This window comes from Mastigoproctus giganteus, chromosome 12 (assembly GCF_048544385.1).
Source record: "Mastigoproctus giganteus isolate SK-2022 chromosome 12, ASM4854438v1, whole genome shotgun sequence".
Lineage (NCBI taxonomy): Eukaryota > Metazoa > Arthropoda > Arachnida > Uropygi > Thelyphonidae > Mastigoproctus > Mastigoproctus giganteus.
In genome coordinates, this window is record NC_143586.1 from 30,950,053 (window position 1) to 30,975,920 (window position 25,868).

General features: G+C 35.7%; 1 protein-coding gene across 2 annotated transcripts in view; it reads left to right on the plus strand.

Annotated features, from left to right (window-relative positions):
* The window catches only part of LOC150076847 (spermatogenesis-associated protein 20), a 108,140-nt gene that overhangs the window by 64,295 nt on the left and 17,977 nt on the right, over positions 1 to 25,868 (plus strand). For both annotated transcript variants that reach the window (XM_090386050.1, XM_090386051.1), the window contains exons 9-10: positions 452 to 661; positions 14,284 to 14,476. In XM_090386050.1, the coding sequence (XP_090242176.1) occupies positions 452 to 661; positions 14,284 to 14,476 (403 nt within the window). The remainder of the gene's footprint in view (positions 1 to 451; positions 662 to 14,283; positions 14,477 to 25,868) is intronic.

Consider the following 25,868-nt stretch of genomic DNA (forward strand, 5'->3'; position numbering starts at 1 on the left):
AAGTGTAGTGCATTTTAATGATTTGAATTGGTAACTAATACAATTTACACTATAAAAATGACCTTTTAGAGAGTTATATAGTGAAAATTTCAACTTCCGAGGTCGTGGAACGAATTACCAAAAAACAATGTATTATTGGATTGACATTATGATATTTTCATGATTACGAAGGTGTCTCTGGAACGGATTAATTAATATCGTAAAGCGGGGTACTGTATTGTGTATCATATGGCTACGCGTGTGGTTTGAAATGTGGTATTTACGAATGTTTAACATTCATTTTTTTGCAATTAATGTTCATATTTTTTATTTTGTTGATACTTGATATTTGAAAAAAAAAAATACTCACACCCGGGAATCCGTAAAGCGGGAACTGCTTGTATTGTCCATCGAGCAAATAAAAAAAAAAAGTTAATGTAACTGATATAATTATTTTGATAATGTTTTTTAGAATGGTGGATTCTATAGTGCTGAAGATGCAGATTCTCTGCCTACTTTTGAAGATACCCAGAAAAGAGAAGGAGCATTTTGTGTATGGCTAGAAAGTGAAATTCGGGATCATTTACATATTCCAATTCATGATGATTCAGGAATTACAGTGGCTGATGTTTTCTGTAAGCATTACAATGTAAAGCCATCTGGTAATGTAGACCCATATCAGGTAAAGATATAGACTATGACACTAAAAAGATATTATATCACTATGAAGTTTGTGAAAAATTTAAATTCCATCTGAAATTTATCAAAAAAAAAAAAAAACAGAAATAAATGTGAATTTCTTGATAAAATTACACATAATATATATTTATATATTTAAAATGTGTTTATTTTTTTATTTATTTATTTTTTTCATGACAGTGGGTTATAGGCTAGTTTGGGAGTTCAATAATTTGTTTGTTTACTAGCTAGATAATAAATAAACTAATTAATAAATAAAGAGAAGTTTCAGGTAACAGTCAAAATAATTTATTAAACAAAATTTTAATTCTTGTAGAGATTAACTTATAGAATCCTGTAATATTATAATTTTAATTATTGATTTCACTTGAATTTTATTTGAAACTAGGGAATGGTATTGAAAAAAAAAAAAAAATATATATATATATATATACAGGCATACCTCGAATAACGAATAGGATGCGTTCCACGAAATTACTTCGTTAAGCGAAACTTCGTTTTCAGAGGTAAAAATACTATGGCCAGAATAGGGATACGTTCCTATGTAAAGAAAATGAAAAGCTTTTTTTTCGAACAAAGAAAAGTTTTATTAAATAAACAGTCAACTTACATACAAAGTGAAATCACATTTTAAAATATGAGTCTAAAGTTGATTGTTTATGCTCTTTTTCTCTTTCATTTAACAATTGCCTATACGGAGTTATTGCATTTAACACTGATCGCTTAAAAAATAACACTTCTTCCTAAATCAGGATCATTTTCACTAAAAAAATTTAAAACGTTTTCAATGTCATTTAAGCACCTTTTTAAATCTTTGGTTGTTAACACTTTTTCGGCAGGAACTTCTTTTAACTTCGTCTTCATTATCTTTGTCTTCGTTGCGAACAAGGTTTTCTAAATCTTCCACTGAAAAACCATCATCTTCTGCATTCAATAAATTTCTAACATCCTCTTCATCGACATTTTCGAAACCTATTGATTGAGCCATCTGGATAACTTCATTTCTAATTTCTTGGATGTTATTTTCTTCTTCTAGTACAACTTCTGGCCATATTTTGCGCCAAACTCCATTTAAGCATTTCTTAGTGCCTTCTTTCCAAGAACTATCAATGTTTTCAATTGCGTTTTTAATGGTGTAGTTTTTCCAAAAAGTTTTAACTGTCATTTCCTCTTTATCCTGGCGCCTCCGTAGCCAGGTGGGAAGGAGCAGCAGTGCATAGCACACGCTTCTTGATTAAACCGGTGTTCGAGCCCATCACCACCAAATACGGAGGATGTGGAAAGGTCAGGGAATGACCACCGCATATCCCGGAGCAATATGGCCTTAGTTGCTAATGCTCCTTAAAAAAAAAACCAAACAACAAACTCTTTATCCTCTAGTTCAGTTAAACTGCGTAATGCTCGACGCAGGTAATAAGCTTTAAATGATGCTATTACTCCCTGATCCAATGGTGGAATCAGGGAAGTTGTGTTTGCTGGAAGAAACACAACTTTGACAGGAATGCATGTGTCCAACGTGTTAAGATCAGTAGGATGTCCTGGAGCATTGTCTAACAACAAAAGAGCTTTTTCTTCAAAGTTGGTTTTTTTTTGACAATACCGTTTTACTTCAGGACAAAAGTGGTTAACAAACCAATCAGTAAATAACTCCTTGGTAACCCACGCTTTTCTATTTGCTTTCCATATTACAGGTAAATTCATTTTTATGTTACCTTTTAACGCCCTCGGATTTTCTGAATGGTAAACTAATAACAATTTTAATTTATAATCGCCAGAGGCATTTGATCCAAAGAGTAACGTTAAACGGTCTTTGGCTGCTTTGAACCCAGCAGCTGATTTTTCTTCAATAGAAATGAAGCTTTTTGTTGGTAGCCGTTTCCAGAACAAACCGCTTTCGTCAACATTGAACACCAAATTTGGAAAATTTTCACGTTCAGTTATTTCCTTTAGTTTTTCTGGAAACTTATTTTGCAGCTTCTCCTGTTAATTTTACGCTATGAATCCTGGCCCGTTTTTTAAATTTCTCGAACCAACCACGAGAAGCCCCAAAGGTTTCCGTAATTTCTTCAGTTTGTTTAGATTTCAGGTGATTAAAGTGGAATATTTTTATGTTAAATGGGGCTTGAAATTGCCGACTTCGTTATAGCGAAGCTTCGTTATCAGAGGTAACGTTAACCGAGGTATGCCTGTGTGTATATATATATATATATATATATATATATATATATATATACTATCATTGAATTATATTAAATAAGTTAAATTATAATGCCATACTACTGGCTTATGTTTTATTTTATTTAATTCAACATATTGGATATATATATATATATATATATATATATATATATATATACAGGGTTATTCAAAATGAAGTCTGGGGTTTCAAACAATTCATGTACACACATGAGCAGACATAGGAAGAAAGAAATAGTTCGAGATTGCAAGTATAGTAATGACGTTTTTTTACATACCTCATAAATGTTCAATATGAGAGCCTTTAGTGAAATCGCCCAAAATTGCACATTCTGCTTATTCACTTTCCCCGACAAATGGAAGGTCGATTCATCAGAAAAAATCACTCTGTCAGCAAAGTGGCGTTGCACAACTGTAACAAATTTACTTACATGAAACTCCAACACAGTAAAAGCTTTCTCATTACATTCCGAAGCCGTGGCGCAACAGAGCAGAACTGGCATCACAGGCAAACGAACGGTGGTATGCGTCCAATGCCATCTGGTGGATGGCCGTGCGGCATACCGAACATCGTGAGCGTGGGAACGAAACTTGAGATATTATGCGTTCTTTCGAGATGGCTACAAATGATTGACACGTGTGCTTTCCCAAAAAAAAATTCTGAAACCCCGGACTTCATTTTGAATAACCCTGTATATATATACATATTTAAGTTTGTATTAATATATTGAATAAAGTATGTATAAATGGATATGAAAATTACACAAAGTACCAGTAACTAGAAGGGTGAGGATAGTAGAAAAGGATGTGTAGTAGATATGTGAAAGGCAAAAGAATGTTAATATCCTAAAAGTTACAATGAATTAAGAAAATTATGGGCTGAATTACAAAACCAATAGAGGGTGGGCGAACTGTAAAGTAAAATTAAATACAGTAAAATACAAATAAAACAAATAATAAAATAAAAAGTGGTACAGCTCTCATTAGATATGGGGGGAAACATATTTAGATAAAGGTCGAATACAGGTAAGGCAAATGTGCAGAATCTGATGTCAGCTGAAGCAAATATTGATACATGGTCAGGTATTTCATCAGGAGACCACACCTAACAATATATCAGGAACTACATTTCTATACTTGTCCATAGTAGTAGAAGAAAGGTGAAAGGCCTAAACCCATATTCTGAGGCATACACTTGTGGTTTCTAAATGTCTAAGATTTTAATGAGATTATGATTTAACATGGCCTAACTGTGTGAAAAGGGGATATTTCATGGTTTGCTATTTTTAGAAAAATTTAAATAAAATGTAAAAAAAAATGTAAAATGTAAACTTAGTTATTTCTAAAACTGCAACCAAGGATATGTGTACGTAATGAGTCTCTCTTATGGCATGGTATTTTCTGTTGTATGAATTTTTCAGACCAGTCTGTCCTTTATTTATCATTTTAATCTCATCTTCAATTGACTACTCGATATAAAAGTGCAAACTAACTGCAACACACTGCATCCTCCCTTGGGTGCATAAACTGTTTTTAGTGCTTTTTTTGTCAAATGTGTGATTACAAATCAATTTTGTGAAATCTATCTTTACACACAACCTCACTTAATTCAGCACACAATCAAAATGAGTTGTAGGATTGGCAACTTATTCAACATGTTGCAGCTTGCTCTATTCCTAAACCACTTCATTAACCTATTCTTACACATGCAAGTAGACATCTTTTCTGATATCCTTTATGTAGGAGCTCACTGTCACAGCTATATGAGAGATAAGTACAAAGAGGATTTTTGTGGACTGTACTCAGATATGCCAGGAGTAGTGATCTTTTTATATTGCTGCATCATTACTCTTGCTGTTGATCTCATGTGACTGGCTGTATGGACACAGGCTCATGTTAGCTCTCTTTTCCTTTTATTAATCATGTTTAACAGCTAGAATGGGATAATGGGTAAACCCTGATGAAGATCGATGCCCTTGCTGTGAATTTTAAGAGGGTAGGGAGAGCAGATATTCAATAAGTGGCTTTTAGAACATTTTCAAAACTCTTACCAAAATTATACCATTTAATATCAAGTAAAAATAACAATAAAAAGCCAAACTCTATATGAAAGTAAAGGTCTGAGATGGTGTGTTTACTGATAGCAATGAAATCAGTGGTTGGTCTGTTGCTCCTGTTAGAGGATGGGAACAATAGCAATATGGCACACTTTCCAAGAATACACTTTTGCTGATACACTTTAATATCAGACAAAAATAACAATAAGAAAAGTCAAACTCTGTACTAAAATTGGCAAACTTGGAAAACTTGGTTTTCCAAGTTTGCCAAAGAAGTTTGTAATTGATGTGTTCTATATAGTGTCACTATGGCCTCCATAGCTGAGTGGGCAGGAGCAAGAGTGCAGAAGCACAACTGCTAAATATGATCGATCTGCCAACCCGCACTGGACCAGTGTGGCAGATTATGGTCTATTTCCCTCAACATGAATCATTGAGGAGGCTTCCATCCTGCAGTTTACTTTTTTTTTTATATACCACCACTACTTATGTTGATAATGAAGAACCTGTTTTACCTCATTTCTTACTTTCCCCATCTAGCTTTATCTTAATGAAAGTAGTATATCCAGTGAGTTTAGAAAAATGGGGATCACACAGTGAAATTTATATATATATATATATATATATATATTTAAATGTAATTTTTTTAAAAAGTTACAGTGGATGAAAAAGGTTTTCAGTAAATGAAAAAGTTTCAGTTGATGAAAGATTAATAAGTCTGGTATAACAGATGCACCTAAAAGCGCAAAGCAGCATTAAAAGAAAGATGAAAAAGTATATACAGCAGACGATCGATGAGGAATATTACAACTTTCTGAAAGTGATAAAGCCCAAGAAACCTATAGGTAAAAAGAAATCCAAAGAAGAAAAAATCAGTCAAGAAACACTTGTCATGATGAACCGAAGACTACAAATGAAGAGCAAGAAAAGCACTGATAGGGAGAAAATTGAGTATACTGAGTTATGCAAAGCCATTAAAAAGAGATTCAGGGAGGACATAAACAAATTTAACACATGAAAAGTTGAACAAGCATTAAGGGAAAACACAAAGGATTTATATCAGCAGCCATGAGCAGTAATACAGAAAGACAAATGATACTGAAACTGAAGAATAGTGATGGCGTACTTATAAATAGCAGAGAAGGCATAATTCAAATAGCAGAGGACTACTATAAAGAGTTATACAAGGAGCAAGGGAATGATTCCAGCAGTGGGGAAGATGGATTGCAAATTAGTAACATATGCAACATACCTGATATCCTTCCTGATGAGGTAGAACATGCATTGAAGAAAATGAAGAATCAGAAAGCCCCAGGGGAAGACGGAGTTACTGTAGAGTTGTTAAAATTGGGAGGAAGAGACATGACACAAAAACTGGCAAGATTCTTCACAAAATGCATTAGAAAAGGTGTGACGCCTAAGGAGTAGAATAATGCAATCATAGTTTTGCTGCATAAGAAAGGAGATAAATCAGAAAATTGAAATTATAGACCAATTAGCTTGTATCCCACATCTACAAGTTGTTCACAAGGGTCATTACTAACAGATTAGAAAGAATACTTGATGAGAATCAACCGAAAGAGCAAGCTGGCTTTAGGACAGGATTCTCAACTATGGATTACCTTCACGTAATGTCACAGCTAATGGAGAAAGCAAATGAATATAAAACACCACTATGCCTGGCATTTGTGGATTATGAAAAGGCATTTGACTCCATACAGCATAAGGCAATATTTCGGTCACTGAAAAGACAAGGCATAGATACCCCATATATTATGATTTTGAAGAAAATATATGAGAACGCTACCTCCTTTATTAGACTAGACAAAGACAGTAGTAAATTTAAAATTGAGAAAGGAGTTCGACAAGGAGACACAATATCTTCGAAATTGTTTACTGCTGCCCTTGAGGAAGCTTTCAGAAGATTAGACTGGTCGCAGAAAGGAGTCAATGTGAATGGAGAGTACCTAAACCATTTACAATTTGCAGATGACATTGTGGTCATAAGCCACGATCCCAAAGAATTAGATTAAAATCTTAATCAGTTATGCAGAGTTAGTAAGGATTTTGGACTAAAGATGAATATGGCTAAACAAAAGTAATGATGAAGAAGTATGCCACAGAAAGGGATATAATGATTGAAGGAGCAGTAATTGAAAAAGTGGAGTCATATACTTATCTGAGACAAGTCATCAGTTGTAATAATGATAAATGGCTGGAAGTCAAAAGAAGAATAAATTTTGGATGGATAGCATTCAGGAAATATAGTCACATACTGAGGAGCAATATCCCAATTTGTCTGAAATGTAAAATAATGAACCAATGTATACTCCCCACCATGACTTATGGAAGTGAAAGTTGGGCACTCACCAAAAGAATGGAAGAGAAACTGAGAACTACACAGTGAAGAATGGAATGAATTATATTGAGAATCAGACTGTTAGATAAGAAGAGAAACACATGGGTTAGGCAGAAAACTCAAGTAAACGACATCCTTATCAAAACTAAAGAACTAAATTGGTCTTGGGCAGGACACATAGCTCGAAGACGTGATGACAGATGGACTAAGAGAATAACAGAATGGTACACAAGAGGAGCTAAGAGAAAACCTGGAAGACAGCAATGGAGATTGACAGATGAAATTCATGAGTTTGTGGGTAGTAAATGGATGGCCATTGCACAAAACAGAAGGAACTGGAAAGTTGCTGGAGAGGCCTTCATCCTGCAGTGGATCGAAAATGGCTGATGATGAGGATACAGCAGACTCTCGATTTATCGGGATTGGATTAACCGGGACACTTCAAGATTCCAAATTAAAAAAAAAAAAAAAAACGGAATCAACCAGAAATCATAAAATTCAATTAATAAATAGAATAGGTATAAACAGATGTTTTGCAAATTGTAAATAAGCGGTGTTATAAGTTGTTAGGAGATTAGAGGTTAGTGTGCCTATTATCTTGCAACCCCCGCAGTCTTCACACTCTCTGCTCAAAAAAAAAAAAAAAAAAAAAAAATTTAGTGTCAGGGATGTCAGACTTTTTATTTTTTGTTTAGCAATTGTGAAAATAGGCAAATGCAAGAGTTGTTTTCATTTAAACAAAAACTTTAAATTATTCAAAAGTTTGAAAATGGTGCATCCGTTAAATCTCTACAGGACCATTATAATGTTGGTGACCAAACCATACGCGACATTGTAAAAAATAAAGGGAAGCATCGTATTGGACATGCGAGTAGTGCGTGGTAAGTTTATCTATTGCCATACTTTTTACGTAAGTTGCTGAACATTTTTCGATACAGCAAGACCTTGACTTACGTAGCTCCGGACTTATGTTATTTATAATTTTTTTTATATGACTGAAGATTTCAAGTGAAGGGGACACACATTTCACTATAATGTAAAAACTCACAGAATTCCAGCTGTCATTCCAGTATTATTGCAAATGCAATAAGATCGAGTTTACTACCCGTTTATAATTAATTGCACTAACAGAAAAGCCCAGTAACCCAGAAAGTGCAAATTGTTTTTATTGTTTTATGGCAGTGACCTCCAGAAATGTGCTTTAGTAAAATGTGAGCTCGCGTGGAGTGATAATAGTGAGTTTTTGCCTTAACCCTGTGAAGTTCTTTCAGAAAATTTATTTTGACCATTATCATGGTACCGACTATGAGAATAAGTGACAGCGGTACTAGTAAGTCTATCAAGAAAAGGAAAGCAATCAAGTTGGATCGGAAAATTAAAATAATAAGGATGTTTGAAAATGGTCAAACAATAACAAGTATCGTGCGGAATTCAGATTTCTCAGTGGCAATGGTGAACACAATAAGGGAGAAAGACAGAATAAGAGAAGTGGTCGGCACCAATGAAGGTCAACAATAATAATCAAGGCTTCGAAATACTGTATATACCAGTTTTTACAGTACAATAACATGCATTTTTTTTCCTTCCTTTTATGTTTTCTTTTCTTATGTGCCGCTCTGGCTACTTCACCGCTGTCCCCAGATAAAGCTTTTAATTGAACTAATTAAAAATATAACTATTTTTCTTCATTCTTCTGAGGATATTATGTGGTTTTTGTAATTTTGGCATATCAGGGATATAGTAGCAATATTTTATTAGTCAATCGCGAGTTATGCAAATCTCGACTTACGTAAGAAGTCCTGGAACATATCTCTTACGTATGTCGGGGACTTAATGTATTTTTGGATTAACCAGAAATATTTTTTTACCACCTATCCCGAGTCTACTGTATAAGTTTTTATTAATAAATTGAATATATAAAGTATGCATAAAAAGTGCCAGTAACTAGAAGTGTGAGGATAGTAGAAAAGGAAGTGTAATAGATACGTGAAAGGTAAAAAAAATGTTAATATCCTAAAAGTTATGATGAATTAAGAAAATTATGGGCTGAATTACAAAGCCAATAGAAGGTGGGTGAAATATAAAGTAAAATTAATACAGTAAAATACAAATAAAACAAATATAAAAATAAAATAAAATAAAATAAAAAATAAAAGTGGTCCAGCTGTCATCAGATATGGGGGGAAAACATATTTAAATAAGGTCGAATACAGGTAAGGCAAATGTGCAGAATCTGATGTCAGCTGAAGCAAATATTGATACATGGTCAGGTATTTCATCAGGGTCTACACCTAACCATGTATCAGGAACTGCGTTTCTATACTTGTCCATAGTAGTAGAAAAAAGGTGAAAGGCCAAAATGCAGCAAAAATGTAATTAGCACATTCTTATTCAATATGGACAAGGTAGTCCCAGTGCAGTGTCAATTATTAAGGTAAAAATAAGGATCAAGTTAGAATAAAATATGGTTAAGTGTTTACAGAATGTGAAAAGGTGTATTATTATTATTATTAGCCATATGGGGCAAGGAAGCCTGAGGCTTATGCTGCACCAGCCAAAAAAAAAAAAAAAAAAATTCTGAATTATCCTGAGAGAGAGAGAGAGAGAGAGAGAGAGAGAGAGAGAGAGAGAGAGAGAGAGAGAGAGAGAGAGAGAGAGAGAGAAGTAGAAGGGAATCACCAAGAAAGAGAAGAATAATGATATCCAGCTCAGGACCCTGGGTGTGCCAAGCCCATGCTCACCAGATGTGAGCCCCTGGGGTTTGTGCAATACCTGGTATATCGTTGTGAAGGTAGCCACAATATGAGACAAAATCTAAATGATACTGTTACACTATGTATGTATTTAAACTTATAGGTAAACTATGGTGTATTTACACCATTATTATATAGTTATTATATTTAAATATAATGTTTGAACAGCAAGCTGCACAGGCCAGCTTTGATCTAAATAGATGCATAAAGCTTCACCTGTGCAAAGTTTTTTAGAATCTGTTTATTCTTAACAGAGTCCACAATTTGGGTACATTAGGGGATGTTTTCTTCTCCTCCTCTTTAATTTGAAGAACTTTTCAGACTTCTTCAAAATTGAGGTTGGAAACTAATGTCATTCTTCAAATGAACCTGAATGTATATACAAGCCAGTTCCTTCTTAATGACCATGTTATATCAGGCTTCTGGACAAGAATCATTTTTCAGATCTTAGGTTTACAGATTAAGATCAGTGATAGGCAGCATATATATCTTTCTGAAAGTGTTACTGTGTCAAAATAGATTTAATCTAGACATAAATGCTCTTATGGATATGTCTGACATTTTTATAAAATCTGTGAGTTACACTTTACATTGGCATTAACTTCTTTTTACCTCCATGCACAGTTTTTAAGGCGCATCTTTAGCCAGGTGGGAAGGAGCAGCAGTGCGTAGCACACACTTCTTGATTAGACCAGGGTTCGAGCCCGTCACCACCAAATACAGAGGATGCGGAAAGGTCAGGGAATGACCACCGCATATCCCCGGAGCAATATGGCCTTAGTTGCTAATGCTCCTAAAAACCAAATAACTAACTAACTAACTAGCACAGTTTTTATTTGAGTATTTTATTGATTTCATATAGCCATTGAATCGTTCATATTGCTAACTTGTTCACTTCATATTGTAATCATTTGGGCTCTGGTAAACAAAATCTTGTGCAAGCTTAGTAAATTAGCTTAAATTAGCAAACACTAGAACACAGAATTAAATAGCATGATTAATAATTAAATTAAATAGCATGATTAATAATTAAATTAAATAGCATGATTAATAATTAAATTAAATAGCATGATTACTAATTAAATTAAATGCAGAATCAACAACATCAATAATTCTAAACTTGCCACTGGTATAAAATTACACGTCTCTCTCTTTCTTTGGTTAAACCTTGCAGAAATAAAAATTGTTTCTTAACAAGGAATTGAACTAGCTATTTTACAAATTTTACTAAAAAAATTAATAATCATTAAACAACTTAAGGTATTTTATACAATTAGGTAGTCAGTTATGTATTTGTTTACCTTTGTGGCATAATTTTACTAATAGATGATCTGCATGTCATACTTTTTTTTTATATATGTGTGTGTGTGTGTGTGTGTGTGTGTGTGTGTGTGTGGAAAATCCCTGATATTATTACTTTATCATATATTTTATAATTATACACTGCCCGACAAAATTAACGGAACAAAACACCTAGAAAACGTGGTGATACTTATGCAGCTTGTAATGAACCGGGATAAAATTTGGCATGGTGGTGTACCATGGAATAATAATGAAATGAGGAGACAGCTAGAAACCTCAGACAGTTATAAGGGACATTTATAGGGACTGTATAAGAATGACTGAAAAAGGTCATATTACATAAGTCAATACAAGATGCTCGAAAATATAGTCATATGACATCAGTACAGTGTACGATCTCTCCAACGGCTAAACAGGCCTGACAGCGGTGAACCTTGCTTGATATAAGGATGGCTATAAGATTCTGTTGCAGTCATTGGATATCTTCAGTTTCAAGATATTCCTCCACCACTTGAGTGCCATGTGCAGTGGCATTGTTGTGCATGAAAAGAAAATCTGGGCCAACCGCACCCCTAAAAAGTCACACATAAGGTTCAAGGATCTGGTCTCAGTACCTCTGTGCAGTTACAGAAACCCTATCAAAAACATGGAGGGGTGCAGCCACTGATCGTTATTCTGCCTCCACCATAAGTGTTCCTTTCTTTGATGTTGGATGGATGGTACCGCATTCATAGTCTCCAGGTGAAATAATGTCTAGAACCTGTTTGTAGCTTAAAACGAGACTCATCAGAGAATAGAACTGTACCCCCCATTTGTCAGGGCTCCCAAGTCATGTTCATGGCATCAGTTTCAACGAGCTCTGGGGTTAATTGGGTACAAACCACTGGCTTCCTTGCGTAGAGTCCATTTGAATTAAGCCATCTTAACACAGCCTAGTTGGAAATGTTTTCACCTGTGGCTGCAGAAACTCAAGAGACAGTTGATAATAGGACATCGTAAGGTTCCGTCTTGCTGATAGAGCTAGATAGCAGTCTGTTCTGGTTGATGTAGTCCTCAGGTGACCTTGGCCTTGGTTCCTGTTTCCTGAAACTGCTTCCATAGTGTCAAGACAACAATACATGACACATTAAGCCAATGTGCCACCTCAGCCTGCGACTGCCGGGCTTCAAGTTGTCAAACAGCCCACCACGTCAAAGAATCAACTAAACAACAATGACTTGCCATCCTGAGTACTGGAGATGTGACTATCCAACTGAGCAAGCCAAAAAAATGGGAATGAGTCTTGTTGTTGGAACCTGTGTTTTTAATAGCATGAATATTTTGCATAATGTGCAACTCTGTAAGGTGGTAGATTGATTTGTATTGGATACTTAGAATTTGCATGCCAGGATGCCTATTATAAAACTCATATTCACCTTCGGTGACAATGTTCACAATAAAATATTCACGAAAAACATTTTGTTCTATAAATTTTGTCGAGCAGTGTAAATATGTGCAAAATAAACTTAATTTTTTTTTCATTTTGAAAACAGTTTTATATCTCAGAAAAACCTGAACATTATATTATGTTTTTCTAAAGTAAAAATAAATAAATAAAATAGAAATAATTTAAATAGATGGTGATTAATATATACACTATCCAGTCAAAACATTGGCTATCCCGAAGTTTTAGCAGTGGGCTGTTCCTTCCTATCTGATATTGCATTGAGAATCAGTAAATGTGATACTGTAGGTTCCTGGCATGCGATCCATAGTATGAAGTGCTTGATCAGAATGGGCAAAGAATGTGATCTGACAGACTTCAATAAAGAAATAATTGTCGGGTACTGCTTGAAAGGTAGCAGTGTTTCAGAAACTGTGAATTTTGTGGGCTGTTTGCAGAGTGCTATAGTTAAGGTGTTCCAAGGGTGGACAGATAGTAAACAGAGCAGAAGTTGCTGGGCTAATAGCACCTCACTGATAGTGGTGTTCAATGTAGGTTGTCCTGGCTAGCAAGCTGATAGATGGAAAACAGTGAACAGCTGATCGTGGATTTTAGCTAGGGGACAACCAGTATTTCCAAGCCCATGATACAACGAATCCTCTTCTTAATGGACCATCAGAATAGGCACCTATTCAAGGTACCCATGCTTTTGGCCACCCATTGTCAGTTATGCCTAAGGTTGCAGCATCATTAGATGACTGGAAAAGAGTTGCATTTTCTGATGAATCATGTTCTGTGCTGTGCCATATGGATGATAGATGGAGGTTAAGGCAAAAACTGCCCAGAGGAATCATTCCAATGTCTTGGTCCAACAGAGATAGGCAGTGTTTTGGTTACGGGGATATTTTCCTAGGAATCTCTTGGAGCCCTCATACCCCTAGACTACACTCTGAATGCTCAAAACTACTTATCCATTGTGGCTGATCAGGCACGCTCCTGATCAGCCACAGTGGATAAGTAGGTGATGAGCAAACACAAAAGTGGCTGCCAAATTTTACCTTTAATATTACCTCCTGACACATACCAGATGGCTCGGGTATGTGTCAGGAGGATAATGCACCTTGCCACATTGGAAGTATTATTCAAGTGGCATCCAGGTGTTCTCCCTTGGCTATCAAATTTTGTGGATGTGAATCCCAAGAACATCTCTGGGTTTATGTTGATCGACAAATCCAGTGTTTGGATCCTCCACCATGGACCATTGCAGATCTACAGAATGCAATTGTGGCAATATGGTACAACATACTCCTTGCAATGTTTAGAAGCTTTATGCATCTGAGAGTTCATGCCTGACTCTCAGAGAGTTCATGGTGTGGTACTGGCACCAAGAGGAGGACACACCCACTATTAGTTACGTGGTCATAATATTTTCCTTGGACAGTGTGTATATATAAATCAAAACATATTCTAAAAATAGAATCTACATATAGTAATACATATATAATCCAAAACCAGGATCCACATGATGAGCTAAAAAATCAGAATGTATTGATCATTCATGGTGATGAGCAAGAAACAGCTCAGTTCTTTGGGATTAGTGAAGAAGTTGTCAAGACAACACTTGAAAAGGCAAAAGAAATCCTATATGAAGTTCGCCAAAAAAGGCCAAAACCACATCTGGATGATAAATTTGTTTCATCATGGAATGGTAAGCAAATCAAAGCCATCAATAGTAATTTTAATTTTACCTGTAGTAATGTAACAACATTTTGATTTTAAATTGCTTCTCAAATTCTTTTTGCTGTATACCTGGCTGATATTTCAGACTCTCACTATATACTCAAAGAATCAGAATATCAGGTTTGTAAATTGTGTTTGTGCATGCAAACTAATGTTGGTATGTGTGAAAAGAAAAGAATGAGGAATCCTTGAGAAACTTTTACCTCCATCTTAAACTAGCTATCTCAACCCCTCTTGGAAAGGCCTCACTAAGTTTCTCTCATTTCCTTGATTTTAGCTCCTGATATGGATAATGACAAATTTTCTCAGCAAGGATGCTAATTCATTTCAGAAAATAATGTATGCATTACTTTCCTTAATTCACGAATTACTTATTGCACTGCTTTCATGTGAATATTAATACAGTCAGTCCTCGTATAACACGTGTTTACATTACACAAATTCGATCATACACGATTTATAAATAGGGGAACGATATCTTATATAACACGAACCGAATTCGCTTATGCACGATTCGCCTTTGTGTTTACAAGAAATGGCAGTCGAACGCTGAATCACCCCAACCGAACGCAACGTGATAGGAATGAAGAGAAGATTCTAAAAATGTATTTATGTTTTTTATATCAGTGAAGGGGAAACACATTTCACAATAATAACGTAAAAACCAACACAATTCCAGCTATCGGTATAATCGCAAATGCAATTAGATCGAGTTTACTACCAGTTTATAACAGATTCCACTAGCGGAAACGCAACTGGAAATTGTTTTTATTGTTTTATGGTAGTAACCCCTAGAAATGTGCTTTAATAAAATGTGAGGTGTTAATAGTGTATCTCAGCCTTTACGGTGTTGTTTATTCAGCTGCTACACACGCGCAGCTTTGTTTATGTGTATCAAGCATGCCTCCTCGTTTTGTAATTGTGCTTTGTTCCATAAAAATGAGTAAAATACTTAAAAGGTGTGAAAAGGAAGCGTCCTGGGTGAAGATACTGCAGATTCAGAGAGAAAACGAAAAGCAATATCGATAAATAGAGGCGGACTGAGTCAAAAATTCTTACCCGGGAAAATTTATAGTGGCCTCATACTATGGTCTATGGCCAAAATCACACCGGGGTTTCCCCGGTAAGGCTTATGGCCAGTCCGCCTCTGTCGATAGAGAAAAAAATATGAAATTGTGAAACGCTTTGAGCGAAATGAAAGACCATGTGATATTGCACGTGCTACAGACCTAAATGAAGCAACGCGGAGAATTAGAAAGAATGCAGAGAAAATAAAAACAACTTTCATAGCAGGAACAACTCAAAGTGTAATTAAAATCCATTAGATTAAGACACAAAGAATTGGAAGAGATGGAACAGCTGTCATCTGTTTCGATAGAAAATCAAACAAAAAACAAGTTTGCTTACGATAGAAGTAAAAGCATCAGCAATATTTTATTACGTAATAGTCGTAATAAAATGCATAAGTATTTTATTACGATTATTTATTGTGTTTGGTAATGTTTTGGTTACAAATGTGTGTTCAATCTTGGATGGTCGGCACCTAACCCCACTTTTCCCATAGGGCCTGTTTATATTGCACGATTTTGCATTGCACGAGGGTTTCTAGGAACGCAACTATCGTGCTATACGAGGACTGACTGTAATTATAGTTATTTTTTAAATTACATTTTAAGTATTTGTTTAGTAAAATACTATATATATATATATCAGGGGTGGCCAACAAGTCGATCGCAGCTTTGATTTCAGTCGATCACGATGAATTTTAAATTTATATAAAAAATAAATTAGTTAAAATCTAAATGTTATTGTTGCATAATACGAATATTACTATTACAAATCTGTTGCATCACATGAAAATTCAAGCAATTATGTTGTGGAGAGGATAGTGTATGTGTTGAACTCTTATTTAGCTTACTTAATATTAATAACTGGACAGTACTTATACTTTAATTTAATACCCTTTGATTTAAAATGAATGCTAGGAAAAAGAATAAAACGTATCATTTTCATCAAGAGTGGGAACTAGAATACTTTTTTATAATGATAAAAGAAAAATGTTGTTTGATTTGCAACGCTTTCATGGCTATACCCAAAAAAGGAAATTTATAAAGGCACTTCAACGCACTCCATGGTAAATACCAATTGGATTTTCCGCCTAATAGTGACCTTAGAAAAAATAAATTAAAAGAACTTAAATTCAGATGCGCACAACAAAATTTCTTCATGACATCTAACTTACAATCCAAAACAGAAACTGTAGCGTCATCCTTGCAAAAAAAAAAAAAAAAAAATGCAAACCATTTTCTGATGGTCAAAGACGCATTTTTAGATTCATCAAAGACGCATTTTTAGAAACAGATTCTCTTTTTGAAAATTTTAAGAACAAAAATGAAATTAAAAGTGTTCTTCAAGATCTGCAATTATCTCGAAATACTGCAATGCAACGTAAAAATGTGAGTGAACAATTGCGTGCTCGTTGCTAATGGTGTGTCCGTCCTTTTCTTTACAAGTGGATGAATCTACAGGCATCAGTGATACAGCTCAATTGCTCGTTTTTATTTGTATGGTTTTCAATGATTCTACCACTAGAGAACTGCCGGGTATGGTTTCGTTAAAAGAAAGAACTAGTGGCCTTGATATTTGTAATGCATTCAAAAATTTTATTAAAAAAAAACCACTATCTAAGCTCGTATCAATAACAATAGATGGAGCCAAAGCAATGATGGGGCATCTTAATGGATTCATTGCATTGTGCCAAAAGGATGATGAATTTCCTGATTTTTTTGAGTTACCACTGTATCATCCACCAAGAAGTGTTAGCCAGGAAAAGATTAAATACTAAAAGTGTTATGGACATAGCTTTCAAAATTGTGAATTCCATCAGAGGACAATCTCTTCAAAGGAGACTTTTCAAAATGCAACTCAATGAAAATGAACCAGATCTGATTTTACACACAGATGTGAAGTGGCTGAGTCAGAGTAAGTTTCTACAGAGATTTTGAAATTTGCTGAATGAAACAAAAAAAATTGTTGATCAAAGGGGAGGTGATTATCAGCAGCTACAAGATACGAAGTGGTTGTGTGATCTGGCTATTTTGGCAGGTTTTACCAGTAAATTAAGTGATCTGAATTTGGAATTACGAGAAAAAAATAAAATGTGGGTGACATCATTAGTGTATTTCTGCATATAAATATCAATTTTTGGCAATGTCTAAGGATCTCAAAGAAAAAAAAAATTGATCATTTTGCAAATGTGCAAGATCATTTGCAAAAATATCCTATTTTTGAATTTAATAGTGAGAAATATGTTTCTGAAATTGAGAAAGTTGTGGATGATTTTGAAACCAGATTCAGTGATTTTAAAACAGTTGAAGACATCATTCAATATATTTCTTATCCATTTAATGTCTACTTAGATACGAAACAAATTGCAGAAAAAATCTGAGATTTTTCACGTGGAGAAAAATGAAATGATTACATTGCGAAACGACATCTTCCTAAAAGCCAGATCATCTGAAAAAGACTTTTGATGATATGTTTGCCGAGAAAAGTACCCAGATGTTAAAAATGCAGTGAACTTTTAAATTCCTGTTTTGGTTCCACATATCTATGTGAATTGGCCTTTTCGTATTTGAAACAAACAGAGACGAAGAATCGCCTTTATCACAGTATATCCCCAATTTTGAAAGCTTGTCAGATGACATGAAGACACAAACTTCGCATAAATTTAAATTTTAAATACGTACAAATTTAAAATAAGAATTCTGAATTGTATATAATTTTAAAATTTATAAACAGCATTTTTCAATATATATTGATTAACTTTTTTAACCATGTGCAATGAAATTCTTGAGATGGTAGATCACAGCACATTTTGAAGAAAAAAAGTAAATCGCATCACAAATTAAGTTGGCCGCGCCTGATATAAATAATACCTTGTTTTTAATAATTTTGCAGTCCCATAATTTGGTGGTCACTGTTGATCATTACTAGCTCAAGTGCTTATTCTGCTTGTGAATTTTTTTTTTTTTGTATGAAGCTATTACATATTGCATCCAATAACTAGAATTACTGAGAGATATTGAAACTTTAGCATTAGTAGAGGCATATAATGCAAGAAAGCAAGCTTATTCAGCATCAGCCAAAAAAAAAAAAAAAAAAAACACACCACTCCCATTTCACCCCTCCGTTCGTTCAAAATAACTGTCCAGTTGAGCTTTAAATTTGTTTAGGCTATCAACTTCAACGACAAGTGATGGAAGTCGGTTCCACCAACCAACCACCCACTGGCCAAAGGCAAATTTCTGCACATCTATCCGACATCCGTCCTTCCTCAATTTGAATTTATGCCCTCTGAGGTGATTATTCTGAGCAAGATGAAGAATCCCATTGGCATTGAGCATGCTCAAACCATTCAAAGCCTTATACACCTCTATCAGATCACCTCGCCGGTGCCTAGTCTCCAGACTCTGTAATTTGCAAAACTTAAGCCTTTCTTCGTAAGAGCAACCCTTTGTTCCATTCACTAATCTTGTTGCCCTTCTCTGTACCCGTTCCAGCAGCTCTACATCCTTCTTGAAATGAGGCCTCCAGACCTGTATACAGTACTCAAGATGTGGCCTAACCATTGCCTTATACAAGGGAATAATCACCTCCTTATCCCTGCTAGAAAAATTCCTGTATATCATTGACAAGACACCATGAGCTACTCTTGCAGCTCGTCTGCACTGCTCAGAGAACTTCATATCTGCCTGCACAATTACCCCAGGTCCTTTTCATTCTCCACCACTGTCAGTGTAGTACCGCAGAGTTGATACGTTGCTCTGGGGTTACTGTTTCCCATATGTAGTACTTTACATTTGTCAATGTTAAACTTCATTTGCCACCTCTCAGCCCATTTGTTCAACCTTTCCAGATCTTGTTGCAGCAGCATAGCGTCAGTAGTGTCCTTAACAACCCTGCCAACCTTTGTATCATCTGCAAACTTGGACATTAAACTTGATATCCCATCATCAATATCATTCATAAACACCGAAAACAACAACGGACCCAACACTGAACCCTGAGGAACTCCACTAATAACATTAGTCCACATTGAGCAGTGTCCATTGATTACCACTCTCTGTCTTCTGCCACTCAACCATCCCCTTATCCATAGCAGCAATTTGCCTCCAATGCCACACTGCTCCAATTTGTGCAGCAGTCTTCCATGTGCAACAGTATCAAAAGCCTTTCTAAGATCCAAATATATAATATCAAAGTTATTCCCTGCATCCAGTTCTTTTGTGACTACATCATAGTATCCAATCAAATTGGTTAGGCAAGACCTGCCCTTAACAAAACCATGCTGCGTCTGAGCTATAACTGAATTCTTGTCTAGATGATCCTGCAGTGCTTCTTTAACCAGTGCCTCCATTAATTTACCTGGAACAGAAGTTAAACTAACAGGTCTATAGTTACTTGTGTCAGCCTTTGATCCTCCTTTGATGGGGTTACATTTGCACATCTCCAGTCTATGGGTACCTCCCCCGAGGCCAAAGAAGCTCTCATAATTATGGCTAGGGGTTTGATTACTTCCTTTGCTGCCTCCTTTAATATAACTGGATAGATCCCATCCACCCCAGGTGCCTTTTTTATGTTTATCCTCAACAATCTCTCCTCCACTTTCCTCTCAGTTATTACAAAATCATCCAGCTCACTGCCAATGTTGACTTTACCTACATCATTCTCCTTTCTGAATAACTCCTCATGCGTGAATGTAGATGCAAAATACTCATTTAGATTGTTAGCCACCTGAGCAGGATCCTCAACTGTTGAACCATCAATATCCAGTGGACCAATCTGATTCATCCCTTTCCTTCTTGAGTTTAAATATGTAAAGAACTCTTTTCTGTTTTTCTTTTCATCCTTTGCCAAGTATTTTTCGTAGTCTGCCTTTGCCTGCCTAATCTCCTTTGTGACTTGGTTACAGACCAACTTATATCTATCATATTCTTCAATGTCACCCATTAATTTGTATGTATCCCATGCATTTTTCTTCTCTGCCACATGTCTCATTAGTTCATCTGACAACCATTTAGGCCTAAACCTTGAACAATATTTCTTAGTTGGTATGTAAAGCTTGGTAGCCTCCAAGATTAGTTCCTTGAATGCTTCCCATTTTGAGTTTGCTGTTGGTAACATCATCAGTTGGTCCCACTGTATAGAATTTAAATACTGTCTCAGACCATCATAGTCGCCTTTACGAAAACAAAAACCCTTCCCTTTACCTCTGATGGTAGTTACCTCCTTGAGTAAATCCCACTTCAACACACTGTGATCACTGCCACCTAGTGGCTCATTTATCTGCAGATTCTTAATGCATGAAGAATCACTACTGATAATCAGATCAAGAGTATTGCTCCCTCTTGTTGCCTCACGAACATGCTGATGTAGAAAACAATCATCCAATAAATCCACAAAAGCCTTGCTAGTATACGAGTGACCAACCCACAAATTCCAGTCAGTATCTGGGAAATTAAAATCCCCCATTATAAGACTCTCTGATTTACTGGCCCACTCTATTTCCCTGTACAATATCTTATTATACTCATCAGAGTCATTAGGCCTATAGCACACTCCTACTCTCAATTTTGATTTCCCTATGCTTATGTCACACCAAACTGACTCGACACTGCCCTGTCCATCGATGTCAACTGACTGCACTTCCTTGGACTTTATGTGTTTCTTAACTAATAGCATAACCCCTCCTCCCCTCCTGTCCTGTCTATCCTTTCTATACACATTGTATTCCCCAAATTCCAGTTCCGCATTACGTATATCTGTGTGACACCACATCTCTGATATCCCAACAATATCTGCCTTTGATGTTTTGAGCAATACCTCAAATTCATCAAATTTATTTACCAAACTCCTAGCATTGGTGTACATGCAGGTATACATGCACCTGTTTCTATTCTTAGCTACCCTAACACAACCCATGTGTTTACTTGTACCGCAATGACTCCCAGCAGTCTCTGAAATATCCTGCATCTTGTTTTTCAGGCTTCTGCTCATTTCAATAGAAGCAGTGCAAGAATCACTTCCACCTCTGCCAGTGGCTACTGTTAATCTATTAGTCCTCGTATCCCCCCCAACTAGCAGTTTTCCGACCCACCTAACACTGCCTCGACAGCATCAGCAAAAATTCTTGCACCCTTTCTATTTAAGTGTATCCCATCCCTGTAGAAGCAATCGCTCCTGTTAACAAGTACAGTCCAGGCTGAAAAAAATTCTACCCCTTGAGCCTTGCACAATCCCTCCAGGGCCGAATTGATCGACAAGGCTCTCATCATATACTCCCTCCTATCGTGTCTGGGCAGAATTGCAGACACTTTCAAATTCAACCCTAATTCACGGCTTTTTTTCAACAGTGATCTGTACTTGCTAAGTAATTCCGCCGGTCTCCTACTCTTAATATCATTAGTGCCAACGTGTACAACTATATCACCTTTTGTGCCCCTAAAAGATGATATCCGCTCTACAACGTCATCAACCTTTGCCCCTGGCAGACATACCCTGGTCCTATTCCACCTATCCTTTTTACAAAGCATGTTCCCCGTTTCCCTGACAATAGAGTCACCAACAACTACTAGTTCCTGTGGGACCAGCGCATTCTGCCTGGGGGGCTGCCTCTGTGTTGCCTGATGACCAAGGGCAAGCTCTGGCGTTGATGTGGGCAGCTGAGAGCTTGATGGGCCCCTCAATTTATTTCCTTCGAGGGCATCCACCCTGTCCTTCAAGCTCTCATAAAGGCCCATAACAACGCTGAGTTGTCGCCTGATTTCCTTGCACTCCTCACATCGTGCACACACAAAGACATCCCCCCTGGCAGTATCATGTCCCGTACCCGACTGCTCCGCAAACATCAAGCAAACAGTGCATTTTAAAAGACTGTGATTGAGAGGGCAACTGCCCCCCTCAGTTCTCCCCTGAACCACAGCACTCCCATTAGCTTGAGCCTTTTGCTTTGCTGCTCTGGTCAAAGTCATGATTCCGATTTAATTCAATAAAATTTCAAAACAAAAATTAAATCCTTAAGTTATATCCCAAAACATTTATGTTATATATATACAGGCATACCTCGATTAACGAATAGGATGCGTTCCACGAAATTACTTCGTTAAGCGAAACTTCGTTTTCAGAGGTAAAAATACTATGGCCAGAATAGGGATACGTTCCTATGTAAAGAAAATGAAAAGCTTTTTTTCGAACAAAGAAAAGTTTTATTAAATAAACAGTCAACTTACATACAAAGTGAAATCACATTTTAAAATATGAGGTTAAAGTTGATTGTTTATGCTTTTTTTCTCTTTCATTTAACAATTGCCTATACGGAGTTATTGCATTTAACACTGATCGCTTAACTATAACACTTCTTCCTAAATCAGGATCATTTTCACTAAAAAAATTTAAAACGTTTTCAATGTCATTTAAGCACCTTTTTAAATCTTTGGTTGTTAACACTTTTTCGGCAGGAACTTCTTTAACTTCGCCTTCATTATCTTTGTCTTCGTTGCTAACAAGGTTTTCTAAATCTTCCACTGAAAAACCATCATCTTCTGCATTCAATAAATTTCTAACATCCTCTTCATCGACATTTTCGAAACCTATTGATTGAGCCATCTGGATAACTTCATTTCTAATTTCTTGGATGTTATTTTCTTCTTCTAGTACAACTTCTGGCCATATTTTGCGCCAAACTCCATTTAAGCATTTCTTAGTGCCTTCTTTCCAAGAACTATCAATGTTTTCAGTTGCGTTTTTAATGGTGTAGTTTTTCCAAAAAGTTTTAACTGTCATTTCCTCTTTATCCTCTAGTTCAGGTAAATTGCTTAAAATTCGACGCAGATAATAAGCTTTAAATGATGCTATTACTCCCTGATCCAATGGTTGAATCAGGAAAGTTGTGTTTGCTGGAAGAAACACAACTTTGACAGGAATGCATGTGTCCAACGTGTTAAGATCAGTAGGATGTCCCGGAGCATTGTCTAACAACAAAAGAGCTTTTTCTTCAAAGTTGTTTTTTTTTGACAATACCGTTTTACTCCAGGACAAAAGTGGTTAACAAACCAATCAGTAAATAACTCCTTGGTAACCCACGCTTTTCTATTTGCTTTCCATATTACAGGTAAATTCATTTTTATGTTACCTTTTAACGCCCTCGGATTTTCTGAATGGTAAACTAATAACAATTTTAATTTATAATCGCCAGAGGCATTTGATCCAAAGAGTAACGTTAAACGGTCTTTGGCTGCTTTGAACCCAGCAGCTGATTTTTCTTCAATAGAAATGAAGCTTTTTGTTGGTAGCCGTTTCCAGAACAAACCGCTTTCGTCAACATTGAACACCAAATTTGGTGGAAAATTTTCACGTTCAATTATTTCCTTTAGTTTTTCTGGAAACTTATTTGCAGCTTCTCTTGTTAATTTTACACTATGAATCCTGGCCCGTTTTTTTAAATTTCTCGAACCAACCACGAGAAGCCCCAAAGGTTTCCGTAATTTCTTCAGTTTGTTTAGATTTCAGGTGATTAAACAAAAATAATGCTTTTTCTTGAATGACCATTTGACTTAAAGGCATATGACGTTGTGACATATCATCTATCCACAAACTTAAATTTTCTCCATTTTTTCTAAAATTGGATTCCTTAAGCGAGTTAATTTTGCCGCTGTAATTCTGAGCAGTACAATTCTGAGCAGACCGTTTTATTTTTTCTGATTGACTTAGTATGGTTGTTAAAGTTGATTGTGCTAATCCTAAAGAATGTGCCACATCGGATTTTCTTTCGCCGCTTTTAACACGTCGTACGATATTTAGTTTAGTTTCCAAAGAAATTGCTTTTCTTTATGTTAAATGGGGCTTGAAATTGCGGACTTCGTTATATCGAGGCTTCGTTATCAGAGGTAACGTTAACCGAGGTATGCCTGTATATATTTTTTCGGTATCTAGTGTTTTCTACGAGTTCCCTTTATACAACTTCCGTATCACGTGTACCACTATAGTTATGTATTAATTATTTGTTACGATTAAGTCGTTATATATATATATATATATAGAGTTAAAAATACAATTTAATTGACAATAAAGTTTATCAAGATTAATTGACAATATTATATTATGCACTATACTACACTAAGCTTATGCTATCGTGTAAAAATGGCGGGAATTCTCGAACAGTACTTCTACGGACTCGTAAGTATTGATTAGCTTCCAAATCTCGCTATCTCAATTTAGAATAAACTAAGGATCCTGACTAGGTCTATAATCTACTTATAGAAGATAATTTGATATAACAATTGGTTAATAAATCGACTAAATTTGGTTAAAAAAAAAGACCTCTCGTTCAATTTGTAACACGTGGATTTGATACCATTACCGATACTAAGTAATACCTACAAAATCTCTGTCTAAGTTAAACTTTAAACTAAGTATCGTAACTAGGAATATAAAGCTACTCTAGAAAATAAGTTAATATGACAATTTAAGCTAATAAATCAGAAAATAAATCAGGAAAAACTTCTCTGTTCCAAGAGCTTCAAGGAGCTTCGTCCGCACAGGTTAACCTCGCACCCAGACTTCTTGCTGTTACTGAAATTGCAAATTTCATAAAACAGATTATCCACTGCCTCATCAATCAGTCATCAGTGGTAGTGATTTAGATGTTACATCTGAATTCATCAGTATAATTCTTGCTGTCACAGTTCATGTAATTGCTAAGAATCAAATAGTGGTCTGACTCAGCACTAAATTTGCACAGGAAAAGGAGAATAAGATTCTGATTAGTTGATATAAAATGCATGGTAAAAGGCAGTTAGCAAAATTAATTATTGCTCTCAGTTAGGCTCAGAAATAATGTTTATCTAATGTACCATAACTGTCCCTGTTTACAGTTTATGAGGGCCAAAATGCAATCTGGCTTTATATAATGTAATATTATTATATACGGGGGTGAACAAAATAATAGAAACACCTGTGATAATTGTCATAGGTATGCAATAATATGGTTCCAGGCCACCCATTTCCATTAATACAGCTTGTAATCTATGTGGAAGAGATTCAAATAAATCTTCAGCTTGTCTTAAGAGGAATATTGGACCATTCTTCACAGAGGAACATTTCAAGCTCCTTGAGTGATGAAGGTGGAAGAAATCTGCTTCTCACTCTCCTCTCCAAATATGTCCACAGTGAATCAATAAAATTTAAGTCTGTCTAGTAATTGTGCTGGCCATGGCAATGCTTAACCTCAGTTTCATGTTCCTCAAATCAGGATTGGACACATCTGGCTGTGAGTATTGGACGTTATCACCTTGAAACCT